General features: G+C 38.6%; 3 protein-coding genes across 13 annotated transcripts in view; 2 read left to right on the plus strand and 1 right to left on the minus strand.

Annotated features, from left to right (window-relative positions):
• The window catches only part of SUPT20H (SPT20 homolog, SAGA complex component), a 29,787-nt gene extending 29,256 nt beyond the window's left edge, over positions 1–531 (plus strand). For 8 of the 9 annotated variants that reach the window (XM_039696583.1, XM_039696588.1, XM_039696590.1 and 5 more), the window contains one exon: positions 1–531. In XM_039696583.1, coding sequence (XP_039552517.1) covers positions 1–138 — 138 coding nt within the window. In that variant the 3' untranslated portion in view covers positions 139–531. The other variant, XM_039696589.1, reaches the window with a different exon arrangement.
• On the minus strand, positions 460–10,249 carry EXOSC8 (exosome component 8). Its single transcript, XM_039696641.1, has 11 exons — positions 9,834–10,249; positions 8,427–8,463; positions 7,339–7,402; positions 6,594–6,667; positions 5,979–6,024; positions 4,886–4,991; positions 4,757–4,802; positions 4,399–4,495; positions 3,248–3,368; positions 1,071–1,177; positions 460–672 (listed from the first exon to the last, which is right to left on the minus strand). The coding sequence occupies exons 1-11, from the start codon at positions 10,247–10,249 to the stop codon at positions 557–559; spliced, it is 1,230 nt and encodes a 409-aa protein (XP_039552575.1). The 3' UTR covers positions 460–556.
• The window catches only part of ALG5 (ALG5 dolichyl-phosphate beta-glucosyltransferase), a 20,687-nt gene continuing 12,874 nt past the window's right edge, over positions 9,723–17,535 (plus strand). Inside the window, exons 1-7 of one of the 3 annotated variants that reach the window (XM_039696596.1) lie at positions 9,723–9,862; positions 10,990–11,131; positions 11,978–12,024; positions 12,711–12,779; positions 14,015–14,107; positions 15,686–15,799; positions 17,105–17,164. In XM_039696596.1, coding sequence (XP_039552530.1) covers positions 11,023–11,131; positions 11,978–12,024; positions 12,711–12,779; positions 14,015–14,107; positions 15,686–15,799; positions 17,105–17,164 — 492 coding nt within the window. In that variant the 5' untranslated portion in view covers positions 9,723–9,862; positions 10,990–11,022. Of the gene's footprint in view, positions 9,863–10,427; positions 10,549–10,989; positions 11,132–11,977; positions 12,025–12,710; positions 12,780–14,014; positions 14,108–15,685; positions 15,800–17,104; positions 17,165–17,535 lie in introns of those variants that run through there. The other 2 variants (XM_039696597.1, XM_039696595.1) reach the window with 2 other exon arrangements.

The raw sequence follows: 17,535 nt of genomic DNA on the forward strand, positions 1-17,535 counted from the left end.
CAGTTGCGATTCTTGCAGCATCAAATGGCTATGGCAGCGGCAGCAGCACAAGCAGCTCACCTGCATCATCAACAACATTCAGGCAGCCACTCAAAAAGTAAAAGGAAAAGAGGCACACCAGCCCCTCCAAAATCATGAGACTTGCCTCCCCGCCCCAAAAATTGACTGGAAGGGGATTTTTTTTTTCAGATTATTAAGGAACAGGCTTAAAATAAAATTAGTGTTTTATATGATTGGTGGGAAAATGAACTTTTGACATTACACTAAAAGAAATGAACTGATTTTGGAAGCCAACCTTACAGAACTTAGAAATTTCATCTATAAAGCGGCTAGGATCTGGTTTCCTCTAGTCACTTAATTTTTTAACAGAATGTTTTATCTTGTATTTTTTACCAGTCAACAACATTGTACATAGAATAAGGGTGAAAAACATTTTAGAAAAAATGAACTTTGTAAATGTAGTATTGGTATTTGTTTATTTAGTATAAAAGGTTTGTGAACACTGTAACAAATACAATTTTTACAAATCCATTTTTGAAAAGAGCTCTTTTTTTGTTCACTTGGGTGTTATACTTTTTATTACTTTGTCTATCAGCTTCTTTACTTCTTTGTGTCTTGTAATTGCTCTGGTGATACAGTCTTGAAGCTTGGCTCCTGTAAGAGGACTTCCACCTAAACATTGAAGGGAACAATTTGATTTTCTACTTATACTTCAGTTACGTGTATCTAACTGTGATTTCCAAACGTGAGCATTAATACAGTAACTGTCATTACCAGCACCTTTCACTAGGGAGCATGCAGCATTTTTCCCTTAGCTTCAGGCAAAGATAATGGCAACAAACAAACTGTAACAGGCCCAGAATTAGTCCTCTGCTGTGACTGCTTTTTGAACTTTAGTCATGCCACCCATCATCTTAAAACTCCTTTCAAGAGCAGGTAATTTAAGGACTATTCAAGCAGACACTCTGTTACCATAAAGCACCTGCATCTCACAAAGCAAAGCAGGTACAGAATCTTTTCTTGATCTAACATCATCTCCATAGGTTTCTTTGTAGTACATTTAGAAGTACCTGGTTTATGGACAGAACACAGTCTGCCTTCTTCATCAGTTACAATGGTTACTGTTCCCGTTGCTAAATCTTCTTCTTCAGCAGTTGGATCAACAATGAGTAATGTGCTTGTAAAAGAAATGCATGCAGATATGTTGGTATACATTGCTCCATTAATGTTATGGCAAAATACAATTTTTACTGTAGTCTTACAAAATACTTGTAGATCAGTTTAGTGCTCAAGCTTTCTGTTCTCCTACCAAAATGCACCAATTAAAAAAAAAAAAAGAAAATAGCCAAAAATGTGGGAGATTCCACATAATCATGTGGAAAATAGCCATATAAGTGGTTTCATAAATTTGTGACAGTGATGTATTGCAGGAAAATGCCACTAAATTGCCATTTGCAGTATGCAATATGAAAGATTGCAGTAATTATTTTGTAGTTACACTGAAGACTGGCATTGGTTTTAGGTGTAGGCTGCATTAATTTCTACCAGACACCGTAAAGCAAAACTCATTTCCACTGGTAAGTTCACCAAAGTAGTTCTCAATTTTTTGTCAGTGAACTCTAACCTCACTCAGACTGGGAATAGTTCAAAAACAGATTCACTGGGTTGCTTTAAAACAGCTTATTCTGGCTGTCATACTGTCACATGAGCAGTTCAGTGCATGGCTGTTGTTGACGTACACGGTCGCTTGCCACAGGAGCAGCCCTGCAGCAGTGCTCCTCAGCCATGACCACACTAACCAGCAACCTACCACTTCCATTTATTCAAGAAGGCCTTTTATGCAGAAGAAAAATGCCTCTGGAAGCCAGAGTATGTAAAGCATTTTATTGAAAGGGTTATTAAGAAAAAAATAACAATGCAAACCACACAACACAGGCAGACACCCCCTCAGTACTTAAGTTTAGGAGGTAAAAGGAGACTTCAGTAACTCATCTGATGCAACAGTTAGTTCTATTAACCAGAATAACAAAAAAAAAAAAAATATGTATATATATATATACAAACCACACAACACAGGCAGACACCCCCTCAGTACTTAAGTTTAGGAGGTAAAAGGAGACTTCAGTAACTTGTCTGATGCAACAGTTGGTTTCAGGGAAGGAAACAAAGCCCAACAGACACTCATGGAAAGCATTCTTCCCCAGCAGCTTTTTGGTCTACATGCAAGTATGTGTGATTTGTGTGTAAATAATACCCTACTGACAGCTGTCTGCCTAGTATGTTACCCAAACTCTCAGTGTACATCAAACTTCAGACCCAGCAGAAATGGTATCAAAGCAATTAACAGAGGCATTCTAAAGTACCAATAATGTCCTGCTCTGGTGCATTTTGGTAATCACTTAGTCAACATTTGAGATTATTGCTCTTCCCACCCCATTTGTTACTTGGATGAAAGGCCCATACTAATAATTTCTGTGAATACACATTAATGTGCCATAACCCCCCTAGATCTTCAAACAGGCCTAAATCTTGAATAGCACAGTGAGCACTATCCTGTCACTTTCTGCTTTGCAAATGGATATCACCAGAAATTACTGCATTTCTTAAAAACAGCAGCAGAACACAACATTCTTGACATGAGGAAGAGCAAGTAGACAATTTCAGATGAGCAATCAAGTTATTAGATGTGATTACTTTGAATTCTTGTAATCAGATTCTCTTCCTACATGAACATGACTTAAGCATGCTAGTTACACTTCACCTTGGGTAATTATGTTTTCAGTTATCCAGAGGTTCCAGGGTTCTAACTGGACTGCTATTTCCTACTTCCTTTGTTGACTATATCCTTGGCATAAGCTATCATCCTTTCTATCCATTACACAGATTTCTAAAACATTAATTGCACTGGTAATGTTTTCATCTTAGAGATACTTCAAAAACCTAAAACAGTACCCATCCCTGCACTTTTAAACTTAGCTTTTAGGTTGGGAACCACTTCTGCTTTAAGCCACAGGAAGAAGCTGCACAGTACAGACTACACTTTGTTCCTTGCACTCCTTACATCACAGTACTAGAGGCCCCTTCAATGAGAGAGGCTGTGGATTTAAGATGGCTGGGGCAGCATTGCCTGAGGCTCCACTCTCATCCCTGGCAGAAGCGCACAAACATCACCGGTGGCATCCTCTGTCTTCCATTTGTTTTACAGACACTGTTGTTTCCATAAAGTACAAAACAGTTTGGAACTTACTCATCAAATACAGCAAATGATGTGGCAACCGGATGCTTTCTGATAATCAAAGGATTCTTCTGTTTTAAATTAACTTCTGATAAACCAGTTTCTTCGTTTATCGTAACCAACGGCAATTGCACTGAAGAGATTAAAAAATTACAATGGTCTAATATTAAACATGCTGGATTTAGCAGGCCTAGAGATGTTGACAACAACTGTTGACAATATTTAAGCTGTTCTCTTAACCCACTGAAAATCAATCAGAATAGTTTTTCCTACACTAATGGTACTCACTATTAAAAAAAAAATATTTTGAATTCAAGGAAAGTATTTAGCTTAGAACTACCCATTCAAGGAAGTATTTGATTTTGTACTCTAGGCAACAGAAGCTTTTCTCTTTACACACAAATATTTTCTACTTCCAAAATGCCAGACAATTAAAATACTTCAGAGTCATATTTAACCAGAAGTATTTTTCCCCAAGTCTACTGGACATATAAAAACTAGGAATATAGTCTCATGTCATGAATTGTATATATTTGTAGAAACAGTGCAACCTGACCTTCAGCTAACTCTTGCTGTGACAACCCATACATTGCTGGTGACAAGGAGCAAAGTAGCTAGGGCAATTCCAAAGCTGGTAATTCACAGTTAGAAAGGGAGGCCTTGCCATAAGCTTCCTTTTAAACTGCTGCCTTCATGCATTTATAAGCCACACACCTGCAAACACTCAGGCCACACATATTTTTAACAGACGATAATTCATTAATCTAGGAAAGGAATATTCTGTTGTCACAAAGTACTTGTGTAAGCAAAGCCTCCAGCAGCTCATCCTGCCTACACAAAATACACTATCAAAGTAATACTCCATGTAGATGTTAAACTCGTTCATGGCCACTGCCAAAAGACTCGGGTATCTCACTCCAGAGAACATGTGGCAGAATAGCTATTAGTCTTTTAAAAAAGCAATAATAAGTGTACAAAAAAGATCCTACTTTTCATGTGTTACACACCTATGGCATCCCACCATCATTTCCACCTTGTATTGCATTCGGATGACAGGAAACAAACAGTCCCAGGAACAAGTTGCCCACTTATCAGCGTTCAAAACGAGTGCATTTCTCCAAGAAACACTAATCAGAATGTCTCTGGTTCTAAGGAAGCCTTACCATTTTTTAATGCTGCCAACAAAGCAAAGACACTGGCATCCAGAAGGTTTCCATCATAGTCCAGACATATGATATCGCAGTATAACACCCATGCAAGCTATCAAAAAAGGTTTGCACATGTGAGAAATTACATCAGCTAAGCAAATGGTGCAATAGATTAGGAAAATTTTGGCCACACTAAATAGAGATACTTATTTCTATTATTTGATTTTTGCACTTAGGATGTAAACTATGAACACTGAAAAGCAAAAACAACACTAAAACCCCCTCTAACCTTAAATACCTTCTGTATTTGTACTTGTGTACAGGTCCTGTGATCTTGTTACTATCTCCCTCTTCATTCTGAGATACAACTTACCTTGCCATTGGCAATACACAGATCTTCTTTCACAAGCATCTGTGAACTAAAATAAAATGAGAGTAAGCAAGGCAATAGAAAACTCTTGCAGAGTTGCTTGTGTTTTAACAGTACTAAGATGGTTCTTACTTTTCAATCACATCTGCGATGAACTGGCTGGCTGCTTGAGCTTCTTCACCAGGTGGTCCAGAGCGAAACCTCTCTGCGCAGAGGGATGGCAGCTCCACATTTGGAACTATATAGCAAGAATCATTAGTCATAAAGCAAAGAAAGCAGGCAATGGGTAATCAAAAAGAAAAAATAAATAACAGATGCTCTTAATACTATTTTATGTACTTCAAATGAAAGGCAAGACCAAGAATTTTTCAAGCAAGCCTTCCTTATTCTCCCCTCAAAAACAGTTATGCATGAGTTTGTATTAAAGAACTTGTAGTACTCTCTGTACTCAGAAACTATATATATTCCATGGAAAAGCACATACTCCTAGCTACCATTCTCTGTTTATAATCATTCTCTATCATGACCCACACAAATACTTTAAGTGTTAAGCACTTTTCAGCAGATCAAGAAGCAGTACCATTTCCATCCCACTGCCTGACTTCACTGGTATGCTGTCTGCTTTCCATCCACCAGTAAAACCTGAGGCTTTAGACTTGAAGCAAAAACATGCATAAACGTTCATGAAAAAAACCTAAGCATAGTTAAGCTTACTGAAAACAACATACTTGGGAGATGCCTTAGAAAAAGGGGATTTTGTCTCTCAATTCCACAGAATTATTTTATTTCCAAAGAAACTCCAAACAAGTGAGCAGGTACCACTGGGACTTACAGTTCTCTGAGAAATAAACAGTTTTTATTTCACTGTTTTTCAGTTACATTTTTTTGCCTACTGGGACTTTGAAACAGAAGTTAACGTGCCTTTGCACAACCATGCATGCCACTATATTTTACAGAGTATCTTCTCCCTCTTAATATACACTATTATGCAGGTTTCCTTTCATGCCCAGCCTGGAAACAGCAACAAAAAGGTAGCTGTATATGGAAAACTCACAAGCAAAGCAAAGGGAATTCTAGATGCCTGGATACCAATTTCGAAATTAATTTGAAGGGTTGCAATAAAATTCTATCAAAATTAATTCTTTTAAGAAATCTACAGAACACAATTTCCACAGCCTTTTAGCTGAAGTAATACAAAACCTCAAATCCATACTGAAACACTTACCAATATATCCCTTATTAGCAGAATCCACTGCAGGTGCTGCAAGTTCCTGGAGAAATAGAAAAGAGAAAAATTAAGAATTTTGTACAAAATATTTTTCAGCTGTTCTATATACAAATGGTTATTTTCTTCCCAATTATTATTACAATGAGTAATTTGCACAACTCATTTTTAATCAGTCCTTGTCTGTAAATTTCCTATGGAAGAAGTCAGCACAGGGATGAACAGTCATTTGTCTTGTAGGTCAGGGCAGGCCAGCAGTAGAGTTGAGGCTACAAGACATTCAATAGTCCAGCCAGCTCTTTCCCAGTGCACTTACTGATCCATGTTCAGGAACTTTTCAATTACAGAGCTTTTATCTAGAAATAACAAGGACTTTATTTTTGTACACATCTTTCCCCATACACGATGGGCATCACAAAAATACATGTTTCTCAGACTATACAGGTAGGTTTATACAATTACATTATGTATTAACTTTCAGGTCTGGAAGTAACTCAGGTGAAAGACTGTAATTGCATCTGATTGGTACATTATTGTAACTCCATGGGCAATTAATTCTAAACACAAATGAACAAAGTCAGCTAACAGATAAATAAAGATAAAAACCAACCATACCGCTTTTACTCCACAAATCACTGTGGTATTTCCTAATTTCACCAGGGCAGAACCATCTGCAGTTGTAATTGAACCTGAAGAGAAAAAGTATTGTTCAATAAAATCTATTTTCCCTTCAAAGGGCGCAAAATAACATCCAACCTTCACGGAGTGTTTACTTTCCATCACTTTATACTAAACACAGCCCAAGCAAAGTCTCTAATCCAGAGTGGGAAAGAACCTCTGTATTAATAAGTCAATCACACAAAATGGCTGAGGTTCTCCAGCCTGCTGAGGGCCCTCTGGATAGTAGCACAACCCTCTGGCATATCAATCACTTCCAGTTTGGTGTCATCTGCAAACTTGTGAGGGCAGATGACACCAAACTGGAAGTGATTGATAAATTGTGCTGCACATACCAGAGCAGAATTGACTAATTGCACCATGCACATTAGCCCAGGAACAGGACTGAAAACAATGCTCAAGGATGTCCTAAATTGTGCTGCACATACCGGAGCAGAATTGACTAATTGCACCGTGCACATTAGCCCAGGAACAGGACTGAAAACAATGCTCAAGGATGTCATTGTACCACACATTCTTCTTCATCCTTGTTGAAACTGTAAAGAAAAAATCCTTCCTCTTCCTGGTTTCCAAATGCAAGAACCAAGAAAACCAGTTTGCAAGTCATTAAGGTCACCACTATAACCTGATATTAATAATACCTCCCCCATTATTATTATTATTATTCCACACAAGCACTTGCCTATGTTGACAGTGGTTGTCCGAAATTCACCCAACTCTCTTCCATCAGGCCGACAGTTCTCTTTCTAAAGAAAAATTACAAACTTCAAATTAGAAAACATACTTTATCAAATAATAGTAATATTTTTGCTACAGAATTTCATAAAAAAGAATACTGTCTTCTCAAAAATACTAGGGAAAACTCAGTCACACTCTAGCTAGTTTTTAATCAACTGATACGTAGTTTGTGGTTGCAGGCCTGCAAAAGAAAACTCCTGATTTTAAAAATCCATTTAAATTTATTCAGATAATATAACAATAGACTGATTGTCTCAAGGACAGGAACAACAGGAGACTAGATTCAGAACATCATCCAAGAATGAACATGCACTGGTAACTTAAAATAAGAGTTTCTACCTGCTGCATTGCTTAGTGGAGCTCTTAAAATCAGAGTGAACTAAAGAAAACAAAAGAAAAACCCTGCACCCAAAGAAAATACAGCATTCAAATAACATCAGTCAGAAGCTGTACAACACATAACCCTTATGTTAGAAACTGAAAACAATATTCCATCATTTTAGATCTGAATTGTTACTCACCATACTTTCAAGTTTTCAAAAGCAAACGCTTTTGGTTCAATTATGAGAACCAAAATTTGCAATAATACCGGATTGATTTCTAAGTCAATACAACTTCAGTAATAGCTGAACTAATTTCAGGTAACAAAAGTCAGTGTTCTTCCTCTGCAGTTACAGTGTGCACAGTTAGCATGGTTAGAAGCAATTACTAATTTTTGCAGCATCTAAAAGCCTGGTTTGACATAATTTTATACTAGGCAAAAACCTGCATCCTGGTCAAATTTAACCTGAACTACTTTCAAGACCAAGAGAAGCATTTACCCATCAAGATGAACAGCATCAATACCACAGATGGAAAGAAAAACATTTTCTGAAGTGCACAAATGTTTTTTGCCTGCTCAGACAGTTTTTTGGGGTTTTTTTCAGTTTCCATTGCAATAGTTTCAGATTTCCATACAGTCAGAAGAGCAGAAGCAAGCAAGAAAAAAAATCACTATAAGGAACTTGTACAGGCATCTTATATTTCACTCACCAAAAACCTTCTGTAATATTCCAACGGTTCCACAGTTCTAGAACAAATAGAAAGAGAAGTTCAAATGCAAGCTCCTGAGTAGGCAAGACACAAGAGAAAAAACATAAAAAAATCTTTAAAAAAGCACAAACCCAAAACAATAAACAATCTGGGAATCAAGACGCCTGACAAAGCTGCTTAGCAATACAGTTACAGAACAATGAGGAAATTTTAAACTAATCTAAAAAAAAGATGTTTTCCTAAAGTCACTTCCAAAATGCTTCTTCCATACTAGGAACATGCCTGCACATACACGTAACAAAAACTGCCAGCTTTCACTTCAATAATCCTATTTGCTTTAAATCGAAAGAAGTGTTTAGTGACAGAAGGGTGAAGGAAGGAAGGTGTCTTTCAAGGAATGCAAAAAGGAAAATTTTACTACACTGTGTGAAATATCTGTTAGTTCAAGGACTGCATTCAGATGCAGAAAATTGTATAAAAGATTTAAATTATTCAGTTTTTCTTAGAATCTTTGAGAAAATATAAAATTACAAAATATGCTTCATGCAGTGCTTCAGATGAGAAATAATATATACTTATTATTAATCATGCACTAGTAACAGTACCTGTGTATTAGTATTTTAAGCAGGGATCATTAACGTAAAAAAATTTTTTTTATAAAAAGTGTTGCCAATATTTAAAAAAGCATTCACAGTTTTGTTAAAATAGTGCTTCTGGAGCAGGGATGGAAAAAAGATAAGTGGAATAGGCAAGTCTTCCAAACGGAAACTAACACACAGAGGCATCACCAACATAATGGCCAGCATGAATTGGCCCCTGTTGGATCCATATGTGTTGGTCCAGTACCACTGGACTACAGGCCCAACACAAGGTCTGTTGTCTTACAATTCATGTAACAGCAGTCGCTAAACCTCGTTTGAAGCTTTTAAGCCATACAACAGAATCAAGGATGCTGGGACAGACTGCCCAGAGAAGCTGTGGATGCCCCGTGTGTGCCTGGAAGCTTTCAAGGCCAGGCTGGATGGGGCTCTGAGCAACCTGGTCTAGCAAAAGGTGTCCCTGCCCACGGCAGAGGGGACTGCAACTGGATGATCTGGGAAAATCCCCTCTGAGCCAAACCATTTTACTATTCTAAAGCGAGTAGTTATAAATGGGAAGTCATTGTATTCCCTACAGTTTTAACTTATAATTCTACCAGCTGTAAGGGGAGGTTTAGGTCAGAGATTAGGAAAACGTTTGTCACCGAGAGGGTGATTGGGCACTGGAACTGGAACTTCCCGGGGGCAGAGGTCACAGCACCAAAACTGCCCGAGCCCAAGAAGTGCTTGGATAACCAGGCACATGGTGACTCCTGGGGGCGTCCTGCACAGGGCCAGGAGCTGGGCTCGCTGCTCTCTAAGGATCCACCTCGTTATACTCCGCAATTCTGCTAGCAGGTAGCTCGGGGCCTCACTGAGCTCCGCTTTTTGTCGGGCCTTTTCCCGCCTGGCCAAACCCCGCTTGCTCAGTCTTTCCCGCACACGTCGGGGCTCCACAACCCCCGCAGCACCGACCCCGTCCCGCCCAGACGCGCCGAGCCCGCTCCCCGCATAAAGCCCTCGAGGGACCCCGCGCGGCCGGGGCGGTGTGGGGGGCCGGGGCGGTGTGGGCGCGGGCGTGACCCGCAGCGCGGCTCCGGCGCGCCGCGCCCCGCAGGCGGCAGGGCCGGCCCGGGCCGGGCGGCGGAAGCCGGCGGGGCTGCGCTTGTGCGGGGGTTGTGCGGGGAACGTGTTTCGGCAAGGCGTGGGGTGCCGTGCCTGGCAAAGGGCGCCAGGACGGAGCATTTCAGCCTTACAGTGCGTGTTGGGAAATGTCCTGGTAACGCCTTGCGTTAACCATTTGGGAAGTGGCTGTGTTTCTGCGTATTCGAAACGCCCTGCGAGATTAAGAAGGTCGACCCCCCAGGGAAGCGAAATTGTGCTGCCTGTCCACAGTGCCACGTATGCATCCTGCCCCGGGAGGTGGCGGAGGCACCGTCCCTGCAGGTGTTCAAGGAAAGGCTGGACGTGGCACTCAGTGCTGCCGTCCAATTGATACGGTGGTGTTGGGGCATCGGTGATCTCACAGGTCTTTTTCAACACAGGTGATTCTGTGTGTGATGGCACCAAGTAAAAGTGCTCCAGAACCCAAGTTCTACTGCTTTTTTTTTTTCAGCCATGCAAAAAGTAATCAGAGCCTTAGTTTTGCAAGCACATATGGCTGGCTGGTCGTGAGCCTTGCCATTGATTTCGGTGCCTTGGTGGGGGATCAGAGGTGCCACCTGCTTATGTACTCAAGGTTACTTGGGGAAGGAGCTTGCTTCACGACTTTGCACATAAAAACAGCAGCAAGCCAATGATGCTGACAGTGGTCAGAGTGGGAGTAACCAAACGGCGTGAGAGGGTTTTGGTCCTGTGTGAAATTCCACAGCAGTGACCCACCTCATTACTAAAATATACTTGGTTGCCCCTGGTAGCACATTTAACAGCTAGGTAAACTTCTAACAGAATGCTTGACAACTTTTTTCATTTCTTCTTCATCACAGATTTGTGTAATCGCTCACGTAACTGCCAAAACAATGCCGCACGAAGATGCTGAGTGCAGGAAAGGATCTGCACCAAATATACATGATCCTGCTACGAGAGGACTCTCTGTCGTTGTGCCTTCGTACAATGAGGAAAACCGGTGTAAGATTTTTCTAGTTTTGAGGAAAAGAAGAAAATCTATCTGTTGTTACTGTAATAATGGGGAGGTCAGTTGGATTAGCAGTAGATTCTGGCAGGCCAGATTACGAATCAGATTTTGGACACAGTTTCCAGAAAACAGTCCAAGTACATTGAATTTCAAAATTAAGGCATAGTGTAACTTGATTTCTACTGCTAAAAATAGCATGGGGCACTTGTAAGAATCCTCTTAGTTTTAATAAACCCCAGAAGAATGGGCTGTTCATTGCCCCTGCAAATGCTGTGAGGCAAGAAGTAGTAAAATAGCTTTTAAATTGATTTGAGAGCTTCCTACTCTTTAAACAACAGCAGCTTCAGACAAGCAGAAAAAGTGATGATCTCACGGGTTTGTGTTTGACTTGGCCATAGATAGGAGTACCTGATACTGAGTGAAGGCTTTTAGATGTGATAGAAATAATCAGGCTCTAAAGCTGATGTGGCAGTACACAAGCTGACAGCTTGCTTAAATACATGAAGTTACTGCTGCTTTACAGGGTCAGTCTCAAAGAATGATTTTTTTTTCCTTTAATGTTGTGTAGAGAATTACATACTTCAAAATGAAAATTTGGTTCCTCCAAATAAAAGTTTTTATCCTGTCTTTTTGTCACGTGTGTGATTTTCTTCAGTGTTCTTTCTGCATTCAGAAAAGACAGCACTTAGAGTTGCCGCTGCTAAGTTTGTTTACTGAAGGTAGTGTTTTATGACAGAGTTGATTTGCTCAGCCTTGCTTTGTGGCTGTTGTCAGCTTGCTTGTGCAGGTGCTTTTGATGTTAAAAGCTACTAACCTGACCTCCTCCACCTTTTCTCTAGTACCACTTATGATGGATGAAGCTTTGGATTATCTAGAAAAAAGACAGGTATTTTCTTTTTGCATTCAAGATTCATTCTTTCTCTGTGTATTATGTATAAGAAGTCAGTGATCTAGTTATTTTTTTATGTTAGTGTACCTTAAAACAGTAGTACTTGACCACTTAGAAATAATGCTTCTGTCTCTTACCAGTTATTTTTAGATCAAGTGCCAAAAGGATTTTTAAATAAGTAAAAATTTAATGTGCTACTGTAGGATGAAACAACCTTCATATGCATGAAATCTGCCCAAGACAGGGCTAAGGATTAACCATGCATTTAACTTTCTAAACTAAGTCCTGGTTTGTTCCAACAAGTCTCATAAGCATCTGTTCTTCATTAAGATTTGTTCTCTGGGTAAGAAGCTCATTGTGAAAGTTTGTGGATTTTGTTTTGTTTCAGTTTTCTTAAAAGTGATGTTTTTCTGAGCTTCCATCTTCTACAGCCAAATTGATTTTTCAGTTCTAGATGGTAGCATGACAAGCCAGTGTAACATTACCTGCATCAAATATAGCAAAATTCTGTAATTATGCCATCTTAACAAATTTACTGCATCATATTAGTATCTGTTGGCAACTATGAGTGACTGCTAGGGAGAAAAGAATAATGACGTTTGAAAGACCTATTGCCTAATTAAGAAATTGGATGAAATTGATGAAATTGAAATAAATGCATTATTTCTTCTTTTATTTTCAAGAAACAAGATCCTTCATTCACTTATGAAGTGATAGTGGTTAATGATGGTAGTAAAGATCAAACTGCAAAGGTAAGAAAAAGTAATGTCTTCCCAAGCAATCAGAGGCATGAATTTTGTTTGGATTTTTGTATATTTGTGGAATATACCAGTGGTTTATATTTATATTTTGGTACTTGAAGCAGTTGGCAGTTGAAGTTCACATATCTGAATTATCTCTGTCATTGCATCATGGATGGCACATAGGCACATGAGTACACATACAATTCTTTTGCAAATTCTGTTTTCTTGATTGGCAACTGTGACAGCCACTTTCCTGCAGCTGAGAATGCTAATACTAACTTTGAGAAATTTCACATTTAATACTCTGCATGTCCATAGTGATGATGTAAATACGAATTTGAGGAAGCTAAAAAGTCTTTTAAAATTATTTCATTCATACTGTGAAAGACAGAACAGCTGACACGGTTCTTTCCCACACCCATTGTGGGATTGTTCATTTAAATATCCACATGCCAGTATTAGTATTTTCAGAATACTAATTTTGAAATTCTGTATTGAAGTTCTGTATTCTTCTGCTTCAACTTTTATCTGTCACTGGCAAGGAAGGCTAGCCAGCTTGTGGGGTTTTTTCCTACTGCTTAGAAGATGTTTGAGGTAGACACTAAGATGTATATTGCTTTAAGGATTGCTGGTATATAATTTTGACTGCTGTGCATTCTTTCTACCATCTCTTTCAACTGAGCATACAGTGGCTGCAGGCCTCTGGAGTTAAAAGGACTCAAGACAACCTTTAGAAAAAATTAGGGGAAAGCTCAAGCTTTCTCTTCCCCACAATATTTACCAAAATGTTCAGATGCTTGCAGTGTGAATGGAGTTTTAGATCAATATGAATTTTTCTTCAAAACCACGAATAGCAGCAAGACAGGTGAGAAGTAGGTAGCTGTCATAGAAAATTGTATTTCTTTTATGAACTATTGGTGTTAATAGAAAAGGTCTGTAATAGTATGATATAAATTAAATTAGGATTGAGTTTTTTGGAGGTGGGAGGATGGGGGTTGAAATTGCTTAGGGAAATATCCTGTTCTTATTGAACATTACTTTGTTTCTTCAGTCTTTTTGTTTTGACTGTGAACTGTTTTTATTTTCCCAAACAGACTCCAGCGAACACTGGCAATGTATTTGTGCTGACTGAAGTGGTTATAGCTCTGTGCTATTAATTTATTTTCTTTTGAAGGGTGAGCAAATGTACACTTCTCCCTTGGTTCCTGGTTTTGTTTTATGCTGGCTTTTTGTGTATCTGTCAGGTTGCAAAGGAGTACTGCAAGAAATATGGAAGTGACAAAGTGCGAGTGATATCTTTGGAAAAAAATCGAGGGAAAGGGGGAGCAGTCAGGACGGTAATTAATACTTTCATCTCCTTCTCTGTTTGAACTACCTGTGCCCAAGTATGCAGAAGATAGAACTGTGATGATTGACATTTTGAATTCAATGCATTAACAAAATGATTAGGAGAAAACTGAGTTCAGATTCTATAAATTAAAGCAAATTTTTTTTTCGAAATAAGTTTATTTTAGATCTTGGTAGCAGTGTTGTCTTTCCAGAAAGATCAATAACAAAGACATTTTTTTTAACATGAAAATTCAAAGTGGAAAAAAGTGCTTGAATTTCATATTCATGTTAGTTCTACTTAGAAATCAGCTTGCATTTACGAAAGCCAACAAAAACAAAAAAAAACCAAAACCAAACAAAACCCAAAAAAAAAAAAAAAAACAAACCACCAAAACTGTTATAAATTAAAGTTAAACTTTTGTAGACAAAATAGAGCCAAATTGGCAAACTTCGCTGTCCAGGTCGTGGCTGTGGTTTTTAACATGGCTGATAAACAAGAACTCATCCAGCACAGTTTATGTTTACTGAAGCCCACTGCTATCACCCACACTTGATAGTCAGAACAGCACAATTCATGCTTTCCCATGGATATTACCGTAAAATGAACATGTTCTAAATATGAAATAGCTGTAACACATTTGGAAGGAACATTATATTCCTACGGTGCATGACACCTTGCTTTTCTGAAAAAGGGTGGTATCATCTGTGGATTGTCAGTGAGCGTCTTTATCTGTATTTTCAGCTCTATCTTTAGTATGTCAATTTATTTTTTATGAAAAATGAATAACTATCGGAAATGGAGAGAACATAATATTAGAACACATGGAACTGTTGTAAGAGATACAATTTTGAAGTTATTCCAAGAGAAGGACAAAATTTTCTGTGTGATACACTTTTACAATGCATTATGTAGAGTGGATGTGTGTACAGCTACTTCTTTGACAGACTTTTCCAGATGGACATGTGCTTGGTTGCAACAGTATATTTGTCACACCCACTGATAATTGTTTTCCTGTCTGGACCCCTTCAAAAATTAAGAGATTTTTCTGACCAAACATATGCAACATAAGCTGTGAAACCTGTGTATCACAAGTGTTTTGCAGTGATTCTGTGACTTGAGACTGTCTTAAATTAGTTTTGAGAAATAGGTCTTGAATTTTCATTAAATAGTGTTAGGAAAAATTCGAGCTGCATCCTTCTTTCCCCACAGCGTTCATGACAAAGAAAAGCCATTCACTACCATGGCAACTGCTAATCACTCCTACTTCTTGCTCCCCTGTAGAGCTGACTGTAGCAACTTTTTGCCTTTTAGATTTAGGTTTTCCTGGGAATGACTGTTAGCCTTTCATGTTCTTGCATTGTCTGTCACTGTGGACACTCAGAGTGTGAAGCCTGTAGATGTTATTGCCATATAAATAGGTGAATTACTGTTAGTAGCAGAATATTAATACTCACCTGTTGTGTGGAATCTGTGAGATATCACTGTCTTGTTACTACATAGGTTTTTGGAGTGTCTTGCACCTAGCTTGTGACAAATAATTTATTACAAAGATGTTGATTTTTTTTATTGGCTATTCTCATTGCAGGGTGTCTTTAGTTCTCGGGGGAAGACGATTCTTATGGCTGATGCAGATGGAGCTACAAAATTTGCAGATATTGAAAAAGTAGAAGAAGGTCTAAAGAATCTCCAGCCATGGCCTGTGAGTATAAATTCTCGTGCTTCTACTGCAATACACATGCATACTTTAATACACAAAATAGACTTTTGTAGCTCTCTTCAAATTTTTTGAGATTCAGTTGAAGATCCAGGTGTAAGTATGAAGATTTAAGTAAGATTAGAAGCCTCAAGAATGAGCTGTCAGAAGGAGCTTTCACTGAGTTCTTACCTCCTTTGCATCAATTGTGCCTACTCCAAGGCAGTACAGAATGTTCTGTTTGCTGTTTATCCTTCCTGCAAATTGTTTGAAGTTGTTCTGTTCTGTATAAATACCATGTGATGCCTACTTAGTTTTCTTTGTGAACTGATTTGTTTTTTCATTTTATCTGATGTCATTCTATATACCTATAAGGGTGCATCTTAATTCCGCCCTCTTTTATACAGGTCTTCTTTTCTCAGGGTCCTTAGTTTAATGACAGGATTTGGAAGAACTTTTATTGTAAACAAAAACTCAAGAACCTGTGGAGCAAGAACACCTCCCTGCACAGTCATTCTCTTTTGGAAGCTTGACTTGAAAGAACTGAGGTTTATTTTCTGCTTAAATGCAGATGGGTGAGGTACTTGTAGCTGGTTTCCCAGAGTGACAGAAAAGATGTGCAGCCTTTCAGACAAAGCTGTGGGGAATGTACCTGTGGAAGGGGTCACAGCCTCTGAGTGCAAGAGCCACAAGTGCAGGACGCAATGGGCAGCAGTGTGACCCTGACACTCTTCCCTATCAGGGCTGCAGCAGCTGCTGGTTCTTCAGTATTGGTCTCAAATAGAGTAGACTTGTGAGATTTTATGTGGGAAGTAGTATGAGAATAGTGTTAAACCTTTTGTTTTAACATGTTGATTTAATTTGAGATTATATTTTTGGCTGATGTCATGGCATTTTATTCGTTTGAAGATACATCAGTGCAACAAGTGATTTATTCTGTGTTGCATTCCATTGTGCAATACTTAAGGAAAATGTACATTATAACATTTAATTCCTAGGAATGCTGCGTACTTATCTGTGCTGCTAACATTTTCCATATGCATAAACAATGTAAAGCTAAACAAGACCTGAATGAATGGAGGCAATTTGCATGCCCCTTATGCAAATTGTAATAAACTTTAGATTGTCTCTTCATTGTAAAAGACTGATTTAGGGTCAAAACCTAGCAGTAGAAGAAGTGCAGCTATAGGAAGCAGAAAAGTGTACTGCTTTGAAGTTTTGGGGGTTTTTTTATGGTTCTCAGCACAAGATTCCACCAATTCAAATAATATTCATTTAAGAAATGACTCTTTAATTTATATTCCTGTACAGGAAGGGATGGCTATTTCGTGTGGTTCTAGAGCTCATCTGGAGAAGGACTCAATAGCAAAGGTTTGTTTTCATTTCCTGCTGTGTACTTATAACCAAATATTTCCATTATTTGTTTCTGCTCTACAGGTTTTGCAATTAGATAATCAATATTTTTAAAAGAATGGAAGCTAAAAATAAGGAAAAGCTTGTCATACATGCAGGAGGTCCTCCATCATACACAAAGAGTATTCTAGATTTTTGGCACTTTGAACTCATTTCAGTTAGTGTTCCAATTTATGGATTTAATTTTTATAGTTGAGGATATCACACAAGCAGAGCTTCTAAACTCTGACAGAATTAGTGGCCAGCAACCAGTACTGGGGCTGGAAGGGGAGGCAGCTAATGAGTTCATTATTACTGATTTCCTTCCAATGCAAGAACTTGGCCTGCAG

The sequence above is a fragment of the Passer montanus genome, unplaced genomic scaffold, assembly GCF_014805655.1.
Source record: "Passer montanus isolate IOZ18808 unplaced genomic scaffold, ASM1480565v1 scaffold99, whole genome shotgun sequence".
Lineage (NCBI taxonomy): Eukaryota > Metazoa > Chordata > Aves > Passeriformes > Passeridae > Passer > Passer montanus.

What these genes read in the sequence shown, in the direction of transcription:
- EXOSC8 (XM_039696641.1), bottom strand. Translation starts at nt 10,249, where the DNA reads ATGCTCCGTCCTGGCGCCCTTTGCCAGGCACGGCACCCCACGCCTTGC. An exon ending in ATCGCAGATGTGATTGAAAA is followed by an intron (nt 4,803 to 4,885) that starts GTAAGAACCATC and finishes ATTTTATTTTAG; the next exon opens with TTCACAGATGCTTGTGAAAG. An exon ending in TCATTTGCTGTATTTGATGA is followed by an intron (nt 1,178 to 3,247) that starts GTAAGTTCCAAA and finishes TTCTTTTACAAG; the next exon opens with CACATTACTCATTGTTGATC.